Here is a 17,473-nt window from a genome sequence, read left to right as displayed (position 1 = left end):
ATGATGTAGTTCTTCAAAGCTTTTTTTTTCATTAGCTTATGTAGAATTTTCTAATATATAAGCAAAAAGAGCTTCATTGTTTTGAGTGGTAATGATAATTTTAGATTGTTCTAGGGAGAAATATTTAGAAAGGCTAGAATTACCCATGCAATTGCTTCAATGGTTTAGGACTCAAGAGCATTGAAAATTTTTACAGTAGGCATTGTCTGATTATCCAGATGACTCTTCAGAGTGAAGATATCACAGTGGAATCATTACATTAGATTTTATTTGCTTCACTGCTTATGTACCTTTTTAGGAGGATGAACAGACTGACAAGTATCCAAAATTGCTTGTTTAAAATTTTAAATGTGTACATTACATAAAGCAATAGAAATGTGGTCTATCATTTTTGGAACTGCCTGCAGAATAATAAAACATCTTGAAATAATGTTTTCATTTCCTTAAGACTTTTGTATATGTGCGTCAAACTCAAATGATTAAATGAAGAATTATTTTAATTTCATATTGAGAATGTATTGATTTGAGTCCACATATGAATTTCCAAGTATTTTTCAGAGGAGGTCTGCAGGATTTAAATCATTATTAAAAAATATTTAAAATTTAGTTTGCTGAAAATATCTCCCTATAGATAATTAAGAGAATTTCTAGACTTGAGGATGTATTGTAAACTACTTTGTAGTGTAATACATTTAAATTCAAGGATCAACAAAGTAGAGCAAATCAGTTCTATTTTGTAGCATGGTTTTATATGTAGTAGTATATTTTAGAAAGGATGTAACACTAGAAGCAAAGATGCCTGGATTCTAGCCTTCCTTCAGTAGTTACTAGCTCCAGATACCAGACACAAAATAACTTTTTGAAATCTGGGAGGTATAAAAATCTCTAAACCCCCTGTACCATTCCGAAAATTTTCTTATACTATCAATATATAATGAACCTTTTCTTAAAAATAGAGAGCACGAGAGACAGGAGAGAGAGGGAGAGAGAGAGAGAGAGAGAGAGAGAGAGAGAGAGGGAGAGAGAGAGAGAGAGAGAGAGAGAGAGAGAGAGAGAGAGAGAGAGAGAGAGAGAGAGAGAGAGAGAGAGAGAGAGAGAACAGAGGCCTTAAATGTTTTTATAATTATAGATATTGGCATTTATCTTTTCTGTTGTTCAGATTAGATTCAGAATTGCTTAATTCTATGTCTCCAAGAAAGTAGAGAAAAAATGTTTTCTCCTGGATACATGAGATGATAAGCTATAAAAATCTATCTATGTTATTTAGATTTGGATTACCAATATGTATGTTTATGATATACAGAGATGAGATGCAGGGATGGGTATAACTTTATGTAGACATAGCTATATTTCTCTATAACTGTGCCTTAAATTACATAGTTCCAGTGTCATAAAACATTCAATTTTAAGATAAAATTATTTTCCATTGAAATGTGGAAGTACAATTATAGTATTAGTAGGTTTTATTAGTACAGAAAACATTTTAAGACATTTTGGTAGCATTTTTCCTTTTAAAGGAACTTCCCACTCTATTTACCATGGCTGATGTTTCTTCTTAGTCCTTTGAAAAGATACCTGTTGTCAAATAAAGTGTATGATAAAGATAACTTTGAATTACTTGTAATATTTTAAAGAATATTTAAGCAAATATTAAATTCTCTGAGGTGCAATGCATCATGCTAATCCTTGTGGGAGAGATAGCGTCTAAACTATATCTCTTCTCAAAGTGTGGTTCCCACAGCAGCAGCAGCAGTATCACCTAGGACCTTGTTAAAATACAGTTTCTCAGACCCACTTTAGACCCACTGAAGGAGAAAGTCTGAGAGTGGGACCCAGAGGTCTATGTTTTAACAAGTCCTCCAGGTGTGTCTATTGCATACTAAAGTTTGAACACTACTGATCTTATGCCTTTAAGAAGAAGCTGAATTTCTGTATTAGCACCTATATATTAACTTGAAAGTAATTTGTACAAACACCTGACTATGTAGGTTTTGTTCAAGATCAGAGTTACGTAGAATTTTAGACATTTCAATAGTGAATTTGTTTTTCCTTTAACCATTGCTTGAGTCTTAAGGTTTGTAATATTCATCATACTCTTTTTTGGGGTGGATTAGTAGAGCTCTTTAGTACTACCTTGTCAGAATGAGTGTTATATTTCCATCAGTGCTGAAAATGTGTGTTTTACTCAGGTGCATGCCAAGGAAAAATGGCTAAGTATTGGTTTTCTGGGTCTCTCTCTTCTCTGAGATCATCTGTACCCCTCAATGATTGGATGGTGCCTTAAATTCTGTTATTGCAGTCTGGCTGGATGTAAAATTACAAAAGTTAGTAGGTTTAGAAACTGCTATTTTGACAGATGTGATAATTATAATTTTAATTGTAGTTACCTAATTCCTTGTTTTTCATACATGCAAGAAAATGATACTTGTATCATTCACCTGAGTAAATAGATGATACTTTTTGTTCTTTCAGATCAAGGTGGAGTGATGGTGAAAGGAAGGGAGCAATCATTTGATTTGTAGTTTTTAAATACCTTCCTCTAGTCATAGATGGGAAGCATGCGTTATTCATAGGAAGAAGACCAGAACTTCAGCCTCCTAATTTCATAATACTTCAGTTGCTTCCATTTCTTTATTTTACCTCATTTCTCATTTGTACCGTCTTCAGATACATGTAGTATATCATCAACCAAAAATATGGTGTTGTAAATAGATTTGCATGGTTTGGTATAACTATAATATTAATAGATTTTATAGAAAAAATCCACTTCCATTTTTATTAGTTTTAGATCAGTAATTCGTATATACCACCACACTTCTATTTAAATGCTCTATCACACATGACTGACCAAAGCCATCTAATTGAATCCATCAATTATATTTTTTGCATGTACACTGCCAGTTGACGATGGGGAAATACCATATTGTTGCCATTAAATGCCAGGTTGGACAACTACCTAAATTGAGTACTCAGCAGTGCCTGAAATAATTATTTCACACCTCCTCCTTAACCCTTCAACAACCTCTTTCTCAACAAGTTTGCTCCTATTGCAGAGGAAAAATTAGTAAATTTTACGCAAAGCTTTTATCTTTGCAGCACAAATTCTGCAGTTATACTTGTATTTACATCTTCTCTTCTCTCTTCCTCTAACAGTGGAAAACATGTTTTAATTTCTGTTCAAGGCTAATCTGTAATCTAGATCTCACCCTTCCTGCCTTCTCTAGGAATTTTATATCCCTTCTTTGTCGGCTCTGCTGGATCATTAGTTCCCAGTAGCATTTAAGCATATTGAAATGTCTTCCTAAAAGAAAGACATTTTTTTCTTCCTAAAAAAAAAATGGTATATCAGCTTCATGTCTCTCTCCACATACTTTTACTTCCTTCCTTAAGTATATTGCCTCCATACACCCCAACTCTCTCTCCTCACCCTCACTCCATAGTCTTAAATCTGCGGTCTATTTCTCACCTTCCATTGCTGCTGTCTTAAAGTGGCTTTCTCTTTAAATATAGTGGCTTAATGTTTTGGGCTATGTGAGCATTTTCTTTTAGATGCACTCTCTTCCCTTGACTTCCATAACAACATGTAACGTCCATATTCTTTTCTATTTCTTTGGTTGTACTTTCTCACTTGATTTATTTCACTGGTTCAATGGCTTCCTATGATGTTAAGGCACATTTTAAACACAGTAGTCTAGCTTCTGTCTTTCCAGCTTTACCCCTTAATATTCTCTCCTTCCTACTCTATACTCTAGATATATCAGATTTTTCTTGTTCAGTTTTCTTGCTTGTCTGTTTATGTATTCCTTCCTAAGGGGCTAAAGTCCTTTAGGGGCTCTCTGTGTTAGGTTAGATTATTTTACTATGGGCCCTTGTAGCAACCTGTCTTTTTAGTGTCATAATACTCAAACTTTGCTGCATTATTTGTTTAGGTGCGTCCCTTTACCTTAAGTAGGAGGGACCCAATCTGTTTAGTTCATCATTACATTTCCATGGGTGAAAGACTAAAAATCACGTTATTATTATTTTTATCACTTATAATTACCATTCCTTCATTAACAACATTTTTGATATATTAAAGCCAAGGAATTTTGAAGTTGAATTCAAATATTCCTGCAGGATGCCTTTTTAAAAACCAAAACTTTGCACAGTAAATGCGTAGTCCTTTTGACATTTTTCTCCATGCATGTTGTGGGACCTTGGAGGTCAGGGACATTTCCTGTATCTTTAGCACTTTTGAATGAAATAATTTGAACTTACTTAAATGGGCCACAAAAATGTATTAGTTTTAGGAAATTATTTAAAATCTGTGTTCCATATCTCAACTAAGCAAGCTCCCACCTCTGACATTAGGTATATGAGTAATGCAAATTCCTCATACTTTTGGCCTCAATTTTCTCATTCAAAAAATTTTGATTCCACAATGTAGGTAAATCAAGCATTGAAAGCTGTAATCAAGCAAAATGCTCTCCAATATTGTATAATGTGTTTTACTTTACCCTAGCTATATAGTCTCTGAGGTTATAGTCTCTGAGCTCTGATCTTACAGAAGTATAGTTTTAAAGATGTTGTCTAATTCGTCTGAATTCCACAGAATTAAGTAAATTTTATTCATTTCTGAAAATTGGAAAGTTTTCCCTACATATTTTTTTTAGTGTAATCGAACCACACTAGTATTTTAATTTTGGTTTTTCATTAAGGGTCAGAAAATACAGAAGGTTTAACTGGGAAAGAAAATAAAATATTACTGAATTTATATGTATTTTCAAGAGTCTTACTCAGGAAATTTGAAGTTCACGCACAAATAGCACTTTAAACCTTTACCTTTCAAATTAAAAGATTTACTAAAAATTTGTATATTTTTCTCACTATGTTACAACATTGTCTCTTATTGAAAGGCGATATTAGCCATGCTTATGTCAAAATCAATTTAGGTATTGTTCCATTCATGTTTATTTGGTTTCTGTACTGTTGGTGGCACAGTTTCTTTTGAAAATGAGATATGGAGTCTCCTTTGAATGCCTTTTAGACATTGGAAAGAAGAGACCTAGGGTATCCGTCATCACTGGCAATGGTAATTCTGCCAGCAGTTCTTATCCTTTCATCCATAAAATCAGCATAAAATTGAGCTAACGTAGCCAGAACAGATCAGTAACTGGATAGTAATCCTCAGGGAACAGAAAATTCAGTGTTTGTGCATAAAGTAGTAGAATAGGAATTTTTTTTCATAGCCCTTTTGTTTCTTCCTCTGCTGTACTTGTGAAAAGTTGCTAAAAGATGTGTTAGATGTGATCTAACCTAGCTACATAGGCAATAACCAAGTTAATCTATTTCAGAATGTGGATGCACATGATTATACTAAATGTGAGGGTTAAAGGGAAGAAATAGGATATTTTCCACTTGATGAGTAAACCAGTGGATGTTTAATAGATATATTCACTTCCTCTCCCTCTGTGAAAGAAAAAAACGGTATAGTAAGGGAAGTGCAGAGTGAGGCAGGAAAACATACTTAGGTAAATGCTGTAGATAATAAGGACAATATATATAAACTATGAAACAAGATAAATGTCCTAGTTTTAAGATGTCAGTATAAGAAAATTGTCACAAACATTTCTCAACCATTACAGTAGCTATAATATTGAGGTTATTTAAAGGGGATATTTTATATATTCACATTAAAAGCCTTTTATTCCAAGAAAGTACTATTTTACATTTCTGCATGATGATTTGTTTATATGGCCATTAGTTACTATATTAATTTATCAAGAGAAATCTTTTGAACATTTCATGATGATTACATAATATACTTTAATTGTATAAGTAAAATTTTAATAGCTACCATTTTGGTAAAACTGTCAGGTAAACATATATATGTTTTTCCAATTAGGAACATCATAATCATGTATAGAACATTAGTATCTGAGTATTTTTAGGTGATTTATAATGCATTTCACATTCATTTTAGAAATGCATGTCTTTGTTTTACATTAGAGCATAACCATTTAACATTACTTTCATAATTTTTTAATGCATCATTCTTATATAAGAAGTTTTAAATTATTTCTTACATTAATTTATATGGAAATCTTTTCCGTTAATAAGTAAAAAGGGTAATTATAGAAAGATATTTTATTTTATTTTATTTTATTATTATTATTTTTTTAATTAAAAAAAGAATTAACAAAACAATTAGAAATCATTCCAATCTACATGTACAATCAGTAATTCTTAATAACATCACATAGTTGCATATTCATCATTTCTTAGTACATTTGCATCGATTTAGAAAAAGAAATAAAAAGACAACAGAATAAGAATTAAAACAATAATAGAAAGAAAAAAAAACAAAAAAAACAAAAACAAAAAACCTATACCTCACATGCAGCTTCATTCAGTGTTTTAACATAATTGCATTACAATTGGGTAGTATTGTGCTGTCCATTTCTGAGTTTTTATATCCAGTTATTTTATTTTATTTTTAAGTCAAATATTTCAAAAAAATCTCTTGAATTTAAAGAGTTAAAACAGCAAGAGGAGCAACTCATGCTAAAAATGTTTCTATTTATTTATTGAGTTTTGGAGATAAAAAACTTGAAATTATGGATCCCTGGACTGTATTTTAAAAAGGTAATGTGGAATAATGGAAATAATGGAATAGAGCCGAAAAATTTTTACTTACTGACCGCATAAAAATTTCTTTGATCCGCTGAGTCCTGTTACTTGGAGTTCAAATACTTTCAGTGGCATTTGCTACTCATAGTAGTTTATCTTGGACTTTCAAAGACTTTTTTCAGAAGTAATATTAATCCTCTGTAAACTGTCCTTCACTGTTAATGACAGAATTATAAAACATTGATATTTATATATATAAATTACTAGATATAATTTTTAGAAAAATTTCTCTGAACTGCCTTTCAAAAGTCAGTTGTATTTTAAATAAACTTATTGCCCTATATTTACCAACTTATCTTATTTTTTAAGATGCTTACTAGAGTTACAATTATAGAATTTTAAAATTGAACTTTAATATAAAGCAAATATTGTTACACTTTTCCTAAATTCTTAATCGGGATGTTAAATGATTCAATCCTTGAGTGCTGTATCATATATTTATATATTATAAATTTAGCTATTTACAGTATTTGTATTTTTCTTTTCAAATTAAAATCTCTATTTTTGCAAGTATAGTTAAATCTGAAAATTCAAATTTCAGTCTTAAAATGTAAGCTAAGTAAATAGAAAAGTGAGTTACTAAAAGAAATAATGATTTTTAAAATGATCTTACCGAATAGACCAAAGTTCAATTTTTTATTGAATATATCAAGTTCATTTGTTCCTTCTCCAAAAATAATTACAACCATTAAAAGATCAGAATGTTTAATTTGATAAAGGAAAAGAAGTGAAAATCACCACTTGTAAATGTTTAAAGAAAAATTAAAAGTTATAATTAAAGTAGCTTTGACAATTTAAAAAGCTTATTTGCTTTAAATGTGTTATTTGCCTCTGTTTAATGATATATTCAATTATTTACAGATCCAGTGGTACTGTGGAAATTTCCAGAGGACTTTGGAGACCAGGTTTGTCCCGTAAACTTTTTAAAACATTTAAAACTGAAGTATTATGATTACTATTACATTTATTATTTCTACTTCTACTATAACACATTGTTATAATTATTTTGTTTTGATCAGTTGTGAAAGAAAAGACATTTGTGTAGAATATATCTTACTACAACACATTGTTATAATTATTTTATTTTGATCATTTGTGAAAGAAAAGGCATTTGTGTGTAATATATCTTGAAGAATCTGTTAAAGTTACAAGTAGGTGGGTGATGAAGAAGCCCTTATACTTAATTTAATAAAGACTGGATGTTTAAAGTTTCAAAATATTTTCATGCCATTTTAATTTAACCATGAAATATATATTTGGTAACATTAAAAAATTTCTCTATCCAAGAAGCTTAACAATACCTTATCTTTATTGATTGCACTCCTGTTATTTCTGTCTACTTAGAAGTAAGTGTAAATGCTGTAAGTGATCAGACTAAGTGACGTTCTGCTCTTGTTGCAGAATATCTCATCAATTATAATTAGAAGTTAAATTACCAATATTTTCTTATTTTTAATAATTCTTACCTATAGGTTTACTTTCTTGAAATTATATGGTATGAAAAAAATTATATGACATGGGAGACTATGAGATGAATTTAGCATGTTTGTATTTTAAATTTTAGTCATCTACGGTTCTTAAGTATTTAGTATAACCAAAATGGTGATGTATTTTGACATGATGTATGTAAACAGAAATATCTTTAAAATTTTGTAATACTATGGATTTATTTCAAAGTTGAATGATAGAATATGTGGTTAACAGCATAGTACAAATAAAAAATATAGAAATAAACACTTTTTGCTGGATACATAATGAGCAGATTCCTTTTGTTTGCAGAAAAATAGAATAAGAAAGTCTTATCAGTATTAAAAGTATAATACTGTAAACATACTGTAATTTAATTTACAAAAGTGAAAGTTAGCAAAAGTATGTGTTTAAAACAGTTCATTCAGAAGTAAGTATACAGATGTGATTTTGACTATATGAGAAAAAATATTTTTTGAGATATGTAAGTCAATCTGAAAGACTTGTGAATTACATTGAAAAAAATCAATTGGATCCAGTACCACCTTGATCATGGTTTCAGATAAAAAGGGATATACAACTCTTAATGTGTTTTTAGCTCCTCAGAGAAAGGTTCGATTTTTTAAAAAAAGTATTTTTATTTAAGAAAACAAACAGTGCACTTAGAACCACCAAAAATGTGTATCTTCATTAGCTTATGCATAGGCATGTTTAAATAAAGTATCCAGATAATTATTGTAAAACCTGTGTTTGCACAATAAGTTTTCACAAATCAATTTAAAATTAAGGCAGCAAAGAAAAAAATTTACAAATTCAGATAGCATAGTTTCTTAAATTCTAAATATTAAACACTAACTTAAATACCATTTGATCAGCTGTGAAAACTGAATGTTCTCAAAATATCAAGAAGAAAATTATTACAAATATTAATGTTACTATAGTAATGACCTATGTTAACTAAACATTTTCCTCATTTTAAAATATCTTAACTATATAAAAGAAGGCCCTACAATGAACACAGGATTTGGAAATGAGATGCTCAGTTGAGTTTGCTCTCAACTAGATGTAGTTAGATTGGAGATTTCACATGTCTTGGATCATGAATCATTTTTACTGTCTGAAATACTTTTCTTTTGTTGGTCTTCACAATTCTTTCTTGTCCACTGACCCAAGAACAGACTTCCTGTCTGGCTCTTTTTTTTTTTTTTAACTTTTAATTTTTACCTTTTAAACAGCTTATGAACCAAGGAATCAGGAAACTCCTTGTTTTGGGTTCAAAAGGGTGATAATGAGATGCATGTTTGTGGGGTTCCAGCTAATGCAGATTTTTCAGTGAGACTAACTGTTGCTGTTCTTCTTTGTGACTTAAAAGCTAGTGTTTGGAAATTTTTAGTCAGGGCTGAATTGTTACTCTGTTTCCCAAATTTTGAGGTCTACAGGACATTTATAAGTTCACATCAGTTAGTATAATACAAAAGCAATCATGTAATGTTGAGGAACATTCTTAACCCCTAGGATGCCAGTTCACTATAGATCTTGCAGATTTTTTGAAGGTTGGAGCTGAAAGGCACTTTGAATACTATTTAGTTGAACTAACTCATTTTAAAGCTAAAGAAATCAAGCTTTTTATGGGAATCTAGCCAGGGGACTTGAAGAATGACTTTGCTGTATTTTTTGGTGGCTAAGAGGACTACCTATGACATAAATACAGTGTATTTCTCATCTTTCTTACCTTTTACTGCTTTGTTTTACCACCTGTCTGCTTTATCCTAACCATCATTTTTGAAGTATTTGAGCCTACTTTGGTAATATGAGTAGAACAAAAATCTCTTTTTTAGCATTTATCAACTCTACTGTGTGCCTGGTGTTTTATTTGCATAACTCATATTATCTTCAAATCCTCCCAGCACTGCTGGGAGACCAATAGTATTGCCCTCCAAACCAATGCCTAAGTAAGAAATTTGCCTCTAGTCACATTGCTTGTCAGAGTCAGAGCTAAGATTGTAAGCCATGTTTGCCTGGCACAGGAGATATGCTTTTCACCATTATGTTATATTGTTATTTCTACTTGGAATGTTATCCCAGACCCTTCCAACTTAGCCTTTTTAAAAGACTATCAAAAAAAGTTTCTCAGTATGTTTACAATTTGAAATCAGTGTATAGTTTAAGCCAAAAAAAATAATATCAATCAATTATCCATTTGGTTCTATAATGTAAGAGCTGTTGGTCCATCAGAGTCATTGATTTATTATATGCTTCATAGAGTATATTTTTCTTTTCCTTTTTTGACAATAGAAGAACTAATGGGGACAAACCAAATAACAAACTGTTGTGATTAGATTTGTTTTTTGTGTGTTTTTGTTTTGTTGTTTTTTGGCTGCAAGTTTGTATAGGGGGAAAATAGGAGTTGAAACCCTTAAAGTAAATGAAGCTGGATTTTGGCAGCCATTGGACATTTTGCTTAAAGAGTTGTTTTTTTTCAAATGGATTTGAACAGTGTGTTATATAATAAAATCAGTAATTAATACAGGAGAGATTTCAGTATAGATTGACTAGGAAGGAAATTGGAGGCAAAAGAAATGAATTAGTTAGCCATTGAAGGTCCAACTGAGGACTAAGAAAGATCTGAAAGAGTTGGTTACCTCAGGCATGGAAATGAAGATAAGTGTAAGAGGGAATAAAAAAGAGATAGCCGATAAAGGCTCTCTGTTTTACGGGGAGGTATAGAGAATAGTGGAGATAGGATGAGTCTGATTTTGATTACTTCAAGAAATGATGAATTATCTTTCATCTGAGCAGTGAGAGGGGGCTTTGGGGAACTGAGAAGAATGGAGAGATTTTGCAACGTAGGGAAATAATAAAGAAGTGAATGAATTTTGGCTTGTCAAGAAGATCTAGTTGATCACGGATGTATATTTTGCGAATCCGTTGAGGCTGTTGTGGCTGAGATGAGTGCAGAGCAAATCTTCTCATTGATACCATTGATATTTGTAATACTGCTTCTTATATTTATGAGAGGTTTATAACCTGTTTTGCTTTGCCAAGTTTTTATGACAAATACCACACACCGGGTTTTGGCTTAACAACTAGAATTTATTGGCTCATGGTTTTGAGACTAGACGTCCAAAGTTAAGATATCTGCAAAGCTTGCTTTCTCCCAAAGTCTGTAGCATTCTGATACTGATTTCAGGGAATTGTTGGAGTTTCTGGGCTTGTATCTTTGTCTCCTATCGCATGAAGGTGTTCTCTCCCTTCTGGCTTCTGTGACTTCCAGGTTTTCTTTATAAGGACTCCATTAATATGGATGAACACCCTACCCAATTCAGTTGGTCTGCACTTAATGTTCTATGAGAGTAGTATTACAGAATAATTATTAGATGGTATAATTATCACATGACTGTCATACAAATATAAGATTTTATTTTTGTTGGCGATTGTATTTAACTCATTAATTGATGAGCTATATAGCTGATTTGAGGGAGAATTCAAAGTATCATACTTAAATCACTGAGGAATGCTGAAATAAACTTGCAAATAGATGCAAAAGTGGTTCTTTGGGTCCAAAAGGAGAGATATTGTCCTTCTACTCGTGTCTATGAGCCAGTATCATTTGCATTGACATCATTTGTCTATAGCTTACAGAGTTGTAAAATATTTTGAATGAAAGATACAGAGCCCTAGAAGAAAAGAGTGTGCTAGGCAATGCTGTCTTTGCCATTGAAGGCAACCAGTAATCTGGTTCATTTTAAAGTTGCACAATTTTTTCCAGATAGTCTCCTATTTCCTCTTCAAATCATAATAATATCAAAGAAATTCTGGATCACATGATAAGGTTTGTCCTGTTAGGCTTGACCCGATTATTTATATACAGGTGCAGCAAGAATGTTGATTTACCTTCTAAGCCTTCATAAATCTATTTTGAATATATTCACAGTTTTACAGTATATAACAATTACAATGTTCATAAAATTAATTTCTTTTGGGTAGTTTTTATAAGAAATCTCAGATCTTACCTTTAAAAGCTTCTGTTATTTGCTGTCTTAAAGCTAGGAAACCAAGTCCAAGAAAATGCCTTCAACAGATTTCACCTGTACTACCTATAAATTTTGTGAATTCTTTTCTTGTCAGGGTCTATAAAATTTGCTAGAGTTCCAGGTCCACAGGGAAGGGGACCTTCTATACCTGTAAGGCTGGATGGACCCTGCGGTAGGCACCAGGCCAGTTTTCCTGGGGGTTGAGAGCACTCTGTAGACTTAGCTTTAGCCAAACTTTGTTCCTTAAAAGTAGCTTAATATGTGCGATTAAGCAAGCATCTCTTTAAATATGGCACTTGAATTAAGGCCTTGTATAATCTATATGTCCAGTTACGTTCTGGTAAAATTAAAGACAGATTCTTGCTGAACTGATGCAAACAACTATATGTTGTCATGAACAGTAAAGGAGTTAGTAAGAGTTTCTCAGTTTGGCATGAGAGAGGTCAGTAAGATTCAGATATTCTTTAAAAGTGCTTAATTTCAGTACAGAAATATAGTTTACTGAAGTGCTCTGGGTAATAGCATAGGAAGAGGAGAAGGGGGCTTCCTTATATATTTAGAAAATAGAACATTAAAATTCAACTGTATTTCAAGCAAAGAACTGCAATAAAATTTTAATAGGTTTGTTCAGTTCTGGGCAATTAGATGACATTCTTTTAGATCTTGGTTTAGCACTCCCTTGAAATTGTCTTCTTGATAAGAGCCCTGAAAATCCAGACTGAGTCCACTAAAATGACCTAAAAGTTGTGTAGGTGGTGTCAGTCCGAAGGCCTGTGTGCAACAGTCTATTCAAAGTGTCCATAGTTCGAAATACCCGATATAGCCTCTTCTATAGGTCTGAGACAGACCTACTTTGTTGAAAATACAAACTCGGGCCTGTAGCTGATCGGCAGAGCCGTCAAAGGAGTATCAGAAACAAAGCTAAATTATATGTGATGATAGAGATGTTAATGGCTAGAATTAAAATTTATTGCTGATAATTTTCAAGTGTGAAAGGTTTGCTGAAGGTTCGTAATAAGAATACTGTATGGATAAGGACATTTTATTTCTGTGGTGTGACAAATAACTAATGTAAAGCCATTCCATAAAATGTTTTAGACAAAATGTCTCTAAGAAAACTGATTAAGCTTATTTTTTTAAAAAAAGTCAGTTAAAACAGCATCTAATTTATAAAAATGGATGAACAAAATTTGGATGGGGAAAAATCTTGGAATATAACTTACAAAAATCCCAAGACATAAGAGAGCAAGGAAAGAGATTTAGTGAGTCTGGAGTAGGGCTTAGACAAGTATATTTTTATAAAACTCTAAAGGCAAGTCTGTTGTGTATCTGCAATTAAGAACCACTGGTCTATTAAGATGCCAGGGACTTAAATGAACAAATGAGGTTGTGCCTGAGCAAACCTTTTAAATAATGACTGAAATACTAACTGGCAGTGATATACTATTATTGTTTAATATCATCAGGTGAAGCACTGTCAGTACTCTGATAAATATAGGGAAACTCAGAAGAACTATTTTATAAGAATTTTTTTATTTCATAAGAATTTTGATTATTGTTTTCCTTGTGTGTGGAAACATTATGGTTAGCAAGTACATTGACATATCTGTAGGAATTTCCCATAACGTCAAATTTCTACAATATTCATATTAATAATTTATATATATGAATTGAGCCTAGGGGAGGCTGAATGTCTTTTCTGATTTGTCAACTCGTCCTGTGCAACTCTTACAATAATAACATATCAGAAAAACAAATTATTTGTAGCATCTCATTTTAAAAGGTAAAAGAACAAGTCCCTGTGATTTTCCAGGGGATCTCTGGGAAATCTCTAAGATAGTTTTAGGTATAAAACATATTCTAGAAGTTTTATATTTTTTCTATATTTGAAGTCTGAGTTGGAAAGGCAAATTAAAAAAAAAAGTTGTTAGATATGAATGATGGATTATGATAGAATCCGGGGGAGGGGTGTCTTTAATAAGCAACACCTAAGGTTTACCCATTTAATAAAAGTGACATTAAAATATTTAAGAACAAATGTAGAAAGTAACATTATTGAAAGACCTTAGTTCTTTCATAACTGAGTAGCCTTTGTATTTTCCCCTTCCTTAAATAATAGAAGACCTATTAGAATCAATATGAAACACAGAAATTTATTGTAGTAAGACACAGAATTGATGCTGTCTATGAGGCACATAGAGATAAAGATAATCTTTCTTACTTCAGGCAAAGGCGCTATTGAAGTAAACCAAGGAAGCAAGCCTATCAAAACTGAGAAAAATTTATTTTAACAATTTACATAGCTTCTTTTAAGCCTCAGATATCAAGCTAGGCAAAAAAAATTCACATTCTAAGTTTCCTCCTTCCTTGTGCCCTTCCATATTAAAGAACAAGCTGACACTTTAAAATACATCTGAGGTCTACCAGTCAAACCAGGTTGTTGTTCATCAGCATCATCAACTTCGTCGTCATTGTCGTGTTATTTGTGTTAGTGTGCAGTGCATCCATGATGGCTACCTTCACATGAATCAATACATCTTTTAAAAATTTTAGTTTATTTGCAATACACTAGATTTTAATAGTTTTAACACACATAAACAATAGTTCTTCAGGGTCCTCAATATACCCCAGGAATGTAAAGGGGGGCAGAGGTTAAAAAAATAAAAAGCGCCAGAACTGCTGCTTTAAGACAGAACTGCTTTCCTTCTTTGAAGAACAGAAACACGGACAGCATTTCTTTGACACTATTACTCCTAGTATAATCTTAATCACTTGTATTAATTATAACTTCTAACCCAAGTAACTAACTTTGTTTCACAGAAAAAATCAGGGGTGGAAAATTGAGAACTTTCTGTCATTTACAGTCATTTTAGCAGACTACCAGAGCTCATGAATACATATAATACAACTTTCTACAGCCACATCTGTCCCTTTTACACCTTCTTAAACTGGGAAAATGAACATGTTCATTGACATGGCCCAAAGGTATAGCCTCTTTAGAGCATACAAAAGTAAGAAGAAAAACTACAGGAATATAAATTATGCTTAGTAATCAATCTTTTAGTATTCTATCTTAGAAATTATGTAGGTATTCAATGATTATCTATAAATTAACTCAATTTAATATCAGTTCAGTGTTTCAGGTGATCTAAAGATGCCTACAGCTACCTAAATTGATATACTATAAAATATATTTACTGTTGAAATAAAGTTCAATGGAATAATGTTTCAGTTCGGTTGAATAGAAATTTGTATTTTTTCATATCTAGATCATATGTCATCTTAGCTTATTTGTTCAGCGAACCTGCTTAAGTTTTGTGGAAAAAATAAATCCAAGTAGAATAAAATGTGTGCTTGTATTTTGCTTAACGCTCAGAAAGGACAGCTATTTTTATTAAACCAGAATGATAAAACTAGACTAGTTGGCCTAACTGTTATGTGAATTATATGATTTTGTGTTCTTAAAGTGTTTCTGAGTTTCTGTAAGAAGATTTTAAAGAACTTTAGCCCATCTGAAATATTAGAAGTTCAATTTCTTTTATTTTATAGGACTGTTAGGAATATTTAATTTATGTAAATATTCAGTTATCAGAACAGAACTGCTTTAATTTATAGTCTAGTTTATTGATACTCTCTGGGGATAGAAAAACATTTCACACTAACACAAATAATAAACCAAGGCCATTCTGAATTATAGACATATGGACTTCACAGGCATCAACATTTTTGGTGCTATTTTTAGATATACTGTATATTTTTTTGCATTTTTTTTTCCTTTTTGCATGGGCAGGCACCAGGAATCAAACCTGGGTCTCCAGCATGGCAGGTTAGAATTCTGCCTGCTGAGCTACCGTGGCCCAGTATATATACATATATTGTATATGATGAACAGATGATACAAATGTGTAGGAAGGTAGATTGAATTATATAAGTGATGCTATGTTTATTGAGGAATTAATGTATTATTTTGATCTTTACTCCTATGATATCTGAGGTGAAAAGTTTCATTAAACATTGGACATATGCACTTAATTACGTTATTATCATCTAGCTAATGCTGTCTTAGGAACTTGAAATTACTCAATAGAGTATTCTTTTTTTTTTTTGCAAGTTGCTTGTCTGGTACTTGAGGCTATAAATGTGGTGGTCCTTGCCTTACAGGAGTCTACTAGTAAAAGAAAGAAAGACTGGGTTGAGAATGAGGAGAAGTGAATTATTGTTTTGGTTCTACTTAAATTGATGTGTATGATTTTACAGAAATAATTTTTCTTTTCTGTTTTGTCATCTGTACATGAGAGGTGCAAGAACAAATGGTTGCTTTTTGTTTTTATAATATTTACCTACAAAAGTAATTCCAACGGAAGGCTAATCTGGTAAATGTCATGAAACTTTCAAATAGTGTAAGTAGGAGTTCCTGGAAGGAAGACATTACACATTTAAATGGGCTAAGAGGTCAGTGGTTAGTGAAAAAGAGAAGATAGTGGGTTTAGAATAAGTTTCATGGTAGTGACTATGTTTAGTGTACTTACGGTAGCTTCTGAAGTAAAAGGCTTGAGGAGGTAAGACAATATTTGTTTCAAGGAGGGAGAAGCCATTTCAAAAGTAATATTGAAAATGGAAGCTAGAAGCTGGTAAATTATGTAACTTGAAGTTGATAATCCATATAGCAACAATTAGCAGAAATGGTAAGATGACAAATATTACTTGAATAAATGCATTATTTTAATTAATACTAGATGCATAAAAATAAGAAAGAAATGACCCCAGATCAGAGGACCTCATGGAATAGTACAGGAGACAAACAATTGAATTAAACAACTGTATTATCGTACTTAAGAGCTATAATACTAATTTAATGTACAGGCTGTAATAATGGTACGGATCCGAGGGCATCACAGCTGCATTTGGAAGGGTTAACTTTGGACTGGAATGAAAAGGTGTGCCTCTCTCTCTGTAGGAAGACATGAAGTCTTGGCAGGGCATTGGCTGATTTCAGACAGTACTCTGGAGAAAATTCAGATTGAAGGATGTTGAAGTGCTATTATTTCTGGTACTTTCTGGGTTGCCATTCTTATGCTTACATGACGAGAAAGGAGGCAATGAGTTGTGAGAAAGGAAAGTTTGTCCTGTATATTCTGCAAAGGCCTTGTCTGCATTATTGACCCTTGGAAACAAGAGTCAATATTCCTGTCATTTGGAATTCATGGAAAAATAGCATTGAAATGGTTAGAGGACTTGTACATTGGAATGGATGTGACTCTGCGTTGATTCCTCTTGGGATTGGGGGTACCCACGTTGGGAGT

General features: G+C 32.1%; 1 protein-coding gene across 8 annotated transcripts in view; it reads left to right on the top strand.

The window, feature by feature from the left end:
* DENND1B (DENN domain containing 1B) overlaps window positions 1-17,473 on the top strand; it is a 283,782-nt gene that overhangs the window by 64,642 nt on the left and 201,667 nt on the right. For all 8 annotated transcript variants that reach the window (XM_077157317.1, XM_077157322.1, XM_077157319.1 and 5 more), the window contains exon 3: window positions 7,531-7,574. In XM_077157317.1, coding sequence (XP_077013432.1) covers window positions 7,531-7,574 — 44 coding nt within the window. The remainder of the gene's footprint in view (window positions 1-7,530; window positions 7,575-17,473) is intronic.

This window comes from Tamandua tetradactyla, chromosome 4 (genome assembly GCF_023851605.1).
Source record: "Tamandua tetradactyla isolate mTamTet1 chromosome 4, mTamTet1.pri, whole genome shotgun sequence".
NCBI lineage: Eukaryota > Metazoa > Chordata > Mammalia > Pilosa > Myrmecophagidae > Tamandua > Tamandua tetradactyla.
This window is presented reverse-complemented; position numbering and strand designations above follow the sequence as displayed.